The sequence below is a fragment of the Pelobates fuscus genome, chromosome 5 (genome assembly GCF_036172605.1).
Source record: "Pelobates fuscus isolate aPelFus1 chromosome 5, aPelFus1.pri, whole genome shotgun sequence".
Classification (NCBI taxonomy): domain Eukaryota; kingdom Metazoa; phylum Chordata; class Amphibia; order Anura; family Pelobatidae; genus Pelobates; species Pelobates fuscus.
In genome coordinates, this window is record NC_086321.1 from 196,090,385 (window position 1) to 196,101,595 (window position 11,211).

General features: G+C 41.3%; 1 protein-coding gene across 1 annotated transcript in view; it reads left to right on the forward strand.

The window, feature by feature from the left end:
- AUH (AU RNA binding methylglutaconyl-CoA hydratase) overlaps positions 1 to 8,773 on the forward strand; it is a 331,367-nt gene extending 322,594 nt beyond the window's left edge. Inside the window, exons 9-10 of the mRNA XM_063457163.1 lie at positions 203 to 250; positions 7,782 to 8,773. Of these exons, the coding sequence (XP_063313233.1) occupies positions 203 to 250; positions 7,782 to 7,859 (126 nt within the window). The 3' untranslated portion in view covers positions 7,860 to 8,773. The remainder of the gene's footprint in view (positions 1 to 202; positions 251 to 7,781) is intronic.
- The last annotated feature ends 2,438 nt before the right edge of the window (positions 8,774 to 11,211 follow it).

Below are 11,211 nucleotides of genomic sequence, written 5' to 3' on the forward strand. Positions count from 1 at the left end.
ATGTATTAAACAGGAAATTTGAAAACTCTTATTGGTCATTAATACAATGTATAGGGAACACAACCCTGAAAGACTATATACATTCCCAGTATATGTTTTGGTGTGCACAGTTTATACAGGCAGATGTTGTACATTATTGTATTGATGTTAATACTTTTTTATGTAAATACATTTTTTTTTATAATTTTTTTTTTATTTCCAGGTTGATTTGGCAACAGGCTTAGCAATAGAAGAAGCGTGCTATGCTCAGGTATGCAAACAAGTTTAATTGCATTTTCCACTTTGCTTATCACTCAGCCTATATTGGCATGTGCAGTCATAAAAGTTGCATATTGAGAAAATATCAAGCACAGATGGTTACATTGTCCTGTCGGTTAGGAGGGGACCAAGATATGTAAAATGTCACAAAAATGTGGCGCCATGGGAAAAAAAATAGGTTTTTTTTGTTTCTGAAGAGAAAAAAATGGAAATATTCAGTACAATTTAAAAAAAAAAAAAAAAAAAAGGAAGAGTGGGGTACCCTTACAAGTTGAAAGTCATTTTGTTACATTGGGATCATAAAATGCAATGTGTATGGAAGTTTTATTCTTAAAAGTACAGCTTATTCAGTAAATAATAAATAAAATGTACTCATTACATTTTTGTTTTTGTTACGAAGGGAACAGCAAAAATATCTGGATATGTTAAGAACACGTGAACTATAAGGGAACTTTTTTGACAGTACATCAGATTAGGCAACCTCCACCTCCTCCCAAATAAACTGAAAACAATACAAAATTAAAGAAAACCTCTTCATAACAAAACTAACATTTTGTCTTCTGTAATCTTGCTGATTCATAAATCTAAAGAGAGAGAAAGCACTTACGTCCATTAAAGATATCAATACAAGCCCCTACGCACTTGTTTGCTGAAGTACTTTAAGGGTGTTTAGGAGCTTCACTTTATCCAGTGCCTATTTTCAAGAGAAAACATAAATTAGGTCCAAGCACTCAGGATTGCAAAGTTTCAGCCTACATATGGGTTTTTATCAAGCTTGATAAAGGCCTCTGTGTACGCCAAAACTTTGCACTTTTTGTTACAATAAAACTGCCTTTTTGCAGCAATCCTGAGTGCCTGGACCTAATTTATTTTATCTACTAAACTGGGTTTTGCCAACCCTGGCCCTGATAAGCACCTGGATTCCTAAGTGTGAGTGCGGTATCCTCAGTTTGTGAATTACTATTTTCAAGAGAAGGCACATTTATAACACAGGATGGGAGTGATCCCATGCCTGTGAAGCTGACACCCACGAGGGCTTCTACTCTACGTACGAGAGAACTATAGTTTGATTGTAGTGAGTTGTCGCATACGGAACCATTGTCCATTGTTTACATAAGAGAAGAATCATTTTATTCCTCCTCATTTAGTTCCATTAAGTATTTTTTAAATGTCTTTATGCTTGCATTCAAGTACAGTTGTAATTAATAAAAATCAGGTTTATTGTCAGACATTCAGCTGTTTGAAATGAACAAAAGCAATTGAAATAGCTCAACATAACGAATGCTTCAAGTGGGTTCCCCAAATTAAACTGAAAATACAACTTATGACTTTTCCAGTCTCAAAATGATTTAACCCCCTGAATCCTTCACAACAGCACAAATAATCAAAACAGGTGTTGTCTCAAGCATACCTGATGCAACTAATCAAGGTCTTCATTTGTTGCACCAAGTGTCTTTGAGCTGGAACACTTGAATACCTGAACTGGCAAGGGGTTTGTTGAGTGTCACGTTTGACTGCATGTTACAAATATGGCTAAGTCAAAAGAATTGCTCTCAAAGTTAAGATAAGAGATCATTGCCCTTCACAAACAAGTAACAGGTTACAAAAAGATAGCGAAGGCACCGAATGTTCCTAGAGACACTGTTGGAAGCATAGTTCGCAAATTCAGGAACAGTGGTTAAACTACCTTGACTGGGTCGAGAAAAATAAGCTATCGATGGCTGCTACCAAATTTCTGAGAGGGCAAGTTGTAAAAAAAACCTTAAGTGACTGCAAGAGACCTGCAGCAAGACTTGGTGGCAACCGGCTCTGAGGTTTCAGTTTGTACAGTAAAGCACTAAACACAGAAGGTTTCCTTGCCAGAACTCCAAGATGTTCACTGCTGCTGACCTAAAAACACAAGAAACGTCAACTCCAATATGATCAGCATCATATAAATAAGCCACATAAGTTTGGGGATTCTGTTCTACGGAGTAATGAAACAAAACTTGAGGGATATAGCAGTCCCTGGTGGTCCAGTGGCATTGGCTGAGCTGTGGGGGGGCGGGCAGCAAGCACTGACTTACCTTGCCTCCAGCTCCCCAGTGTAAGTCTCGCGGCCAGCATGCTGCGCGGAGCGTTGCCATGGTAACCCGTGGCAACGCTCTGCGCCCGCGGGTCTTGCGAGATTTACACATGGGAGCTGCAGGAGCTGCTGGCAAGGTAAGTCAGCGCTTGCTGCCTGCACCCCCAGGACCGCCGGGCTTGTAATGAGCTTGGCGGTCCTAGTAAGGAATTTTCGGCAATATCGGTATCTGAATTGTCCGGTACCGATATTGCCGAAAATACCGAATATCGGGCGATAATATCGGTAAAACCGATAATCGGTCGATCCCTAGACGGGATTGTTTACTAAAGTGATCATTCAAAGTGAATTTTAAGTTTGAAATTGAGCTATATCTTTAATTGTAGATTATACTAGCTTTAGTGTAACTATAATCTTAATTTTGTTAATGACAGGAGGTGAATATTTGCTTAAGTCTCTCTTTACTAGAACTCCACAGCAGCACATTAACATAGAGAGAGAAAAAAAAAGGCCCCTCCCAACCAACTACTTCCTCTTTCAAGCTGCGACAAAACAAAGCACATGAACAATATACAACACAATATATAGCAGAAGAACGAAATCAGCCGATGACTGTCATCCGAACTAGAAAACGAACGTTGAACAGTAGAGGAACTCTTGAACCCTATCCTGAAGTAGGTCTGTAACTTGGATCTGTAGCCGAACCAGTAAACTGAAATAATCCGATGGCCTAAAATAAAATAGGTGAAAAGTATATTTTCGTGACTAGTCAGCTGAACGCATGATGTCTTGAAGTTAAGCGCCCGCCATGAAGGCTCCAGAAGCCGCTGCACCTCTAAGCGAACGTGCTCCAAAGGTCGATATTCACCCCCGCCAAAGCCAATAACCATTTAATCCATCACGCCATAGTAGGAGACGAGACCGGCTTTTGAGGTCTGACATAAGGAATCAACAACTGGCCGGAATGAGAAGAGCGAAGAGAAGCGGTAATCGCCACATAACAAGTCCTCGATACACAGAGCTTAGGCGCGTGGCGAAAATATGGGTAAAAATTAGCCGTCGAATCCGACTTAGTTAACACAGACACCCTGAAGGTGACCCCTTCCGGCGAGAAAGAAAAAGAGTTGACATCAAAGGTCCGGACATCAGAAACACGTCTGAAAGGATTAAGGCATAATAAAAGGGCAAATTTAGCCGAAAGTTGACGATGGGAGAGGTCTTGATTATCAGGCCAATCTCGGAGGAACGACAAAACCGCACGTACGTCCTAGAGGGAGGAATACTTAGGCAGAGTCGGTCGCGACAGTCTCATACCACCAAGAAGTCTGCAGACTAGCGGATCCTGACCAATGGGTAAACCTCTAAGTAGTACGTGGGCCGTCGAAATTGCCGATCTCGCCACATTAACCGAACGATACGATTGTCCCAGGTCAAACAGGTGGTTACAGGGCCCGTAAAGGGATCGGTATCCTGTTCCAGACACCAAAGACACCAGGAGCCCCATGCTGATAAATAGCATCTTCTACTCCCAGGGGCCCAGGAATCCCAGAGGAGGTCCTTAGCCGACTGCGATAACACCTCAACATTCCAGGCTCCCCTGAAAGAGTCCAGGCCACCAAGTTCAGGTGGCCGTCTCTCACGAGGGGATGAGGATTTCCCCGGGAGTCAGAGAGGAGCATCAGAGGTGACGGCTGGAGCAGTGGATCCTGATGGGACAGATCCAGGAGCTCCGGAAACCAGGCTTGACCCCGCCATAGTGGAGTCAGCAACAGCAAAGACACATGCTGATGTCGAACTTGCAGCAATACCCTGGGAATCATAGCAAATGGAGGAAATGCATAAGCTCCCCGCGAAGGCCACGCCTGAAGAAAAGTGTCCACCGTCGAACACGCCGGATCCGGGAGCCAGCTGAAGTAGATCGGGACCTGATAGTTCATCTGGGAGGCGAAAAGATCCACCATGAACGGGCCCCTCTGTTCCGCGAGCTCGAGGAAGATGGTCCAAAGGAGATTACAATTGCTGGCGTCCCTCCAATGTCTGGAGAACCAATCCACCATCAGATTCGACTCCCCCGGCAGATACTCCTCCTGGAGGGTGATGTTGCGCTGGAAGCAGAAGCTGTAAATCTCCTTCGTCACCTCCGAGAGCGTCCGAGAACAGGCGCCTCCCTAGCGGCTGATGTACTGCACCGCCAAGACATTGTCAATCCAGAGAAGGACGCAGCAATACAAGAGGTGTTTTGCCAGACTCCGAATTGAGAACGATCCCGCAATCAGTTCCAGGCAGTTGATGTGGAACTCCGACTCCTTCTCCGACCACGGTCCCCCCATGGAGCTGGTCGCGCAGGTGGCTCCCAAACCCCAAAGACTCGCATCCGACTCTAGCACGAAATCCGGAGCCGGCCCGAAGATCACCTTGTCGTTCCAGGCCAACATGTGAAGGAGCAACAAGTGCAGTTCGGTCTTCATGTCTGGAGAGAGGGGAATCAACTGATCAGACATGATATTGTTGGGCCTTGATGCTTTGCCGGAGCCTTGCCTTTCCGGGAGCGTGGTTCAGGGCCTTCAGCCTTCCAGTAGCGCCCCTGCACACTTGCCTGTTCTGACTCTCCCGCCGGGAGAAGCGGCATGTGAGGGTAACACGTGGGACCGCCGGAGTCGTACTCTGTGGTCCCGGTGGTCGGTGCAGAACAGGAGGCAGTTCACTGAACCGCTCTCTGCCAACCACCAAAGGAGACAAAATTAAAACGGACCTGCAAAGCAGCAAGGGGAAAAAAGAAACAATAGGGTAGGAGGGAAAACCCCACAAACAGACCCCAGAGCAACAAGGGGAAAAATAAACAAGGCAATAGAAGCTAAAAGATACAATAGGTAACAACAACCCACGAATAAATATATAAGTATGCCCACAACCCCCCTATATTAACAAGAGGCAGTGGTATTCTGACCTGTGCTTGATATGGAGCAGCAAAGAAAGAAGACGTAGTTGGTTGCGAGGGGTCTTTAATAATTTCCTTACTTTTTTGTCTTTTTTCTCTATGTTAATGTGCTGCTGTGGAGTTCTAGTAAAAAGAGACTTAAGCAAATATGAAGCCTCCTGTCATGCTATAAAATTTTAAATTCACTTTGAATTATCACTTTAGTAGAAGGTTTGCATCAAAGTAGATCATTTAGAAAAAGATTATGAAGATAAACAAATGCAGTTAAACATGATTATATTTCAGAATTTAGAGGAATTTTAACTCTTACCTTTCAATTAAGGCCTAACTTAGGACAGAAACAACAAGCAAAATAAGCCGAAATCTTTTTCCATTCAGTTCCCATATTGACAGAAATGCATATATCTCTTTTATTTTGGAATTGCATCCTTAATATTTTCTTAGTATTTGAATTGTGTTCCAAGATTTGCCTGTCTTAAGGCACAGGAATGGCAATGATTTATAGTTTTTTTTTTAAATATATAGAAATACCATGTCATAAACATATTAATTAGCATGGTAAAAGAACATATTCCATGCTCGACCTTTTAATGTATTTTTTTCTGAGAAAAATATCTTTAAAAAAAAAAAAATGTTTTCCCCAATTTTCTATTTTTTGTTTTTCTTCTGAGGCCTTCCCATCTTGGTGGGCAAACCTAACTTGGACAGTGCCAATCTCTAACAGACCAAACTTGTCTTTGTTTTGAAATTATTCATTAACATGTGAACCTAGAACCTAGGTACTGGAGCACAGAGACTATTCTCTAGTGTTTTGGATTACCAGGGCAATTGCATAGTAAGGTTATAGGGCATATTTTAAACCTTCTGTAATTAGATAGCAACTGATAAATAGTTCATATAATATAAATTCTAGGCTTAATAATTATATCATTTTGAGTACTGGCTTTTTTTAAATAAACCAATTCACTCTTGCCAGTGCTCTTTGGTAATGAGTCAATAAAAAGAAAGAGGCAATGGCTTCTAACTGGACGGTTTACTCACTGTTGACATCATATATGCTCTCTGTTTTCCATTTCCATGTGAGATTACTCTGTTGCTATATGTGACAATAGGGATCATCTGATCTAAAAATACAGTTGTTCACCTGTAATGATTCCTACTGGGAACAAGCTATGAATCCAGCAGTTCTCTACTCACAAAGATTAGCACGAAGACATTTAACCTTCTGATCATACAAAACTAATAAAAAGGGGAAGAAAGATTTCTAGTGAAGTTTTTTGAGTATATTTTGGTGCTTTTAAAAGCAGACTTTTTTTTTAACTTTCTGTATTCCTTATTGTCTTTTATTTTAACAGACGGTATATTAAGGCTTTTCGGATTTGATTACATGCAGAGGCGTACTTAATTGTTTTATTTGTTGTTTATTTACTTCTTGCATGGAAAGGAATTATTGTTTTTATAATGTAAAACCTCCCACACAAAAATCAGCAAATGGTGTTTATGCAAGTATGCTAATATTAGTTTTCCTAAACTGCCACACATTAATTTGAGCATTCCTCACAGTACCCACACCATATGCATTGCTGTTGTTTATCAATCTAAAATATGTACATTTTTACCACTTATGGCATTTAATTCAAAGGGATACCAAAAAAAAAACGTATTTAATGCATCTATTTAAAAGTAATTGTAGTGATGGCTATCCTAACTATCCCAGACGTTTGTGACTTACATTTCCCCTGTTGGTCAAGTACATATCTATGAATTTAGTGTCTCTTGTTGATTTTCAATCCAGGGTATATAGATTGTTACATTAGGATAGCGTTAAGAATCACTTACTGTTGGAAAGCAAACCTTGAACTATCATCACAGTTTTCTTTTCTGTATTCATTCTGTTACACAGTAGGATACTATACACAGCACATTTTGATTTAGATACATTCATACCAAGTGTGCTTTTTGAATTGACATACTTTGTTGTGTTGTTACAGGGTGGCCTTGGGTGGGTGCCCCCACCAAACATACTGCCTGCATTTACCACGTGTCCCTATTCCAAAAGCACTATTATATTTTTATTTAATATATTGCAACCAGTGCAGTTAGGGTAGTTTGATATTTGGTAGCCTGCTGTTTATTTTCAACGTCCTATATCTAGAGCCCACTAATTGCAATAATAACCTTGATCTGCCTCTACTGGTCTTACCTGAGATGCATTTACTTATGTATGGTTTTAAATTGTATATCTGCATGTTGCCATCTATACTTCATTAGGTGTGCTCACAAGTAAATTAAGAGCTGTGAAAGCTATGAAAAGGGACATTCTCAGCATAAACAAAGTGATTTAACGTCTAAATGATAGAGAACTGAACGTTTAGACTGCACAGGGGAGATTTATACACCAGAACCACTCTATTAAGCTAAAATAGTTTTGGTGATTATAGTGTTTTTTTTTAGGACTGGCTTGGAAATCACTGGCCTAGACATATGTTTAATGTGTTTTTTTGTTTGTTTGTTTTTTAGGTTATTCCAACAAAAGATAGAATTGAAGGTTTATTAGCTTTTAAAGAGAAGAGACCACCTCGCTTCAAGGGAGAATAAAGAAATTATTTAATGCCTTTAACATTGATACATCAAAAATAAAGGAGGTACCATGGGGCCTTCTAATGACGCGTTGCCTCAGTCCATGGAATTTATAGCCATGGAGATTGAAATGAAATAATTTAAAATATCACACCATCTGGAATGCGCTCATACTTGTACTTGACATAAGTATGGCTGTAAATCATTTCTGCAGTTTATGGAAGGTACCTGTGTTCACATTGTGTGCCAGGGTTCATTTATAAGCGTTTTGTAAGCTGTTGAAAATGAAAGGGCCAACCAATCCTAAGAAAGAGTTTTACATTCATGGGCTGCATACAAACATGCTTTCTGTTTAATTTTGTTGCTATTTTAATGTACACAATTACTGTACCCTGTAGAAAGTTGATGATGTGAAAAAAGCCATAAATTACTAGATTACATAATATGAATAATATCGCAAAATGAACTGGATGAAATCTTAGCTAATAAGAGTATATAAATATATGTGTGTCATAATCTGAATAAACCATCATTAAAACACTGCACATTGGCTATGCATGGGTTTGTGGATATAGGCTTCCTGATAGTTATATTTGTAAGTTGTGTTATATTATGTAAGTATATGTTTCTGCACCCGTTTCTCATACTTGTTTCCTTTTGCCATTTCATCTTGTAAACATTTTCTCTCTTATACACAAGGCACAAGAAAGCTGCTTTGAGCATTATTTGTCAATTTTGGATCTCTTATGAAAGGAGTGAAGCAAACTTAAACTGGATGTGCTGTTTTGTTTTTGTTTTAACTTTTTTGAAAGTCACACAAAAAAACAAGGAAGCAAAAATTACAGTAACTGAATGAAATTAAATGTGTGACATATCTAGAATTTGTACTTTGCATAGTAGGTTATTTGCTGATTCAATGGGTTAATATATAATTGTCTACCTAAATTGTTTTAAAAAAAAAACAACATATAAATAATTATATAAATATATATAAACATTTAAAAATAATAGTAATAAAAAGAACACAAATTAGCATAAATAAATTACCCACCAAAATGAATTGAGTTTCACAAAGTATAGCAGATCCTTTCTTTATATATTATTTTATTTATTTACATTCTTTATTTATAAGGTGCAGTGGAGCAAACCTAGGGCAGCAATGACATACGGTTAAAACATAACCAGTAAAGATCCGTAGACAAGTTGCATGCCTGAGCAGCTCCTGAGGGTTTCAGCTGAATTTCAGCGGAACCTGTACCCATATGGAGCCAAAAATCTACCACTTAAAAGACAGCTGGTGATGGCGCCGGGCCCAAACTCAGGAATTCTAAAGCCTGAATCAATATAACAAGACCTCAGAACTTGAGGCCTAGACGAGTGAGGAGCGAGGTGGACGACCGCCACCTTGCTTCCTTGTTTACTGCTCCACACTGGCCCTCCTAAGACGCAACTGACTGGTCCCCGCCAGCATGCTTCTCTGTTTGGCCTGCTACTCTATATAGGCAATCAGTACCAAAACGCTAAATACACCTAAGATGGCAGCAACTTATGTTCCTGGACAGCACGAGCAAGCATAGGGGCACTTGTGGTGGAAAGAAAGAAATATTTTTGCTTTCTTATGAGGAGCTCTGCACTTGCCTCTGGAGAGGGATGGGGAGAGAATCATGCAGCTCAACTTACCAACTATTGACCCGGCGCTTTCAGACCCTGGAGGGTTCCTGCGTCTATGCCCCTCGATCATACATCATCATTCCGAGCAGCGAGGTGTGAAGGGAGGGATCCCAGAATATGACCCACAGGCTCTGATCTGGGGTGTAACCACAGCTAATGCCTTGCGCAGCCAGCATGGAGAGGCAGCAAAATCTGGCGTGCTGCCCCCTAACCATACCTGGGGATGGGAGTGCGAGACCAGGGAATCCAAACTTGCCACACTGAGCATCTCATCATGCATGAGTCTGGTCAACTCTCGCAGCCCACTCAGTATACCCAGTCTGAGCATAGGCTGCCATTTTATTGTTTCAAGTACCCAAGCCCACATTAAGCTACTCAGTTGCTAACAGCTTCCATACTGTTTACTATTGATTATTACAAGTACTTTTTTTGTTTTTGTTTGCTTATGATTCGATTGCCTAAGTTTAAAGGATCACTATAGTGTCAGGAAAACAAACTCATTTTCCTTACACTATATAATCGTTAGGGTCCCCACACCCTCAGGGCCCCCCTCCCGCTGTGCTGCAGGGGTTAAAACTCCTTCAGCCACTTACCTTTATACAGCACCGGGCTCACTCGGCGCTGGTGACCTCTCCTCCCACTCCAACATGGAGAGCGCATCTTCCGAGCGATGTAGACTACACCTATTATTTGGCCCTGCATGGTACATACTCCAGGATAGACCTCTTCTTGGTCAACGACAGCTGCCTCTCACGAACCACGGGATGCTCAGTGTGGGGTACATTACGTGGTCCGATCACGCTGAAGTGACTGTTTACCTGGGGAACCTCTGCTTGGTGTCCCGATGGACATGGAGGCTTAACACATCGTTGTTACGGGATCCTACGATCACGAAACCACTCCATAATGAGAGAGTGGAATATTTTACGAATAATGCCACCCCTGACCTACAAGTAAGCACCATATGGGCAGCCCACAAGACAGTTGTGAGGGGATCCCTTGTTCAACTAGCGACTATGAAGAAAAAACAGAAAACAAAAACTTTAGAAAGGCTCCTGACAGAACTCAAAACATTAGGACAGCAACATCAAACACGTCCTGACAGGGAAACGTTGCGACGGGTAGAAGCTGGGAGGCACGCTATCAGAGAACTACTCTTAGATGATACGACCCGGGTCATGACTTGGTCCAAGATGACTTTCTACGAAAAAGGGAATAAAATGGACATCCTACTGGCCCTAAGGCCCCGACAGAGACACTCGAACATCACGTCCATAAGACATAATGACGTATCCATAAAAACCAACCCCAGTGAAATTGCAGAGGTCTTCAAGGACTTCTATAAATTACTATTTGACCACTCTCCGGGGGGTAGATGCAAGGGGAACCGGGGGACTGAGCAAACACTGAGATTCCTAAATGACTTAGGACTACCCAAGCTACCGCCGTAGGCTATAACCCAACTAGCGGCCGAGATCTCAGAGGAGGAGATTGACAGGGCCATTACCGGACTGAAAGGAAACAAAGCTCCTGGACCTGATGGGTTTGATGGGACTTACTATAAAACCTTCCGGGTAGAGCTGACACCCCAATTACACAAGCTCTTTAATGACTTTAGAGGGGGTGGGGTACCAGGCCTAGACCTGTCATTACCTACCATAGACCTGTCATTACCTACCATAGTACTGCTACCTAAGCC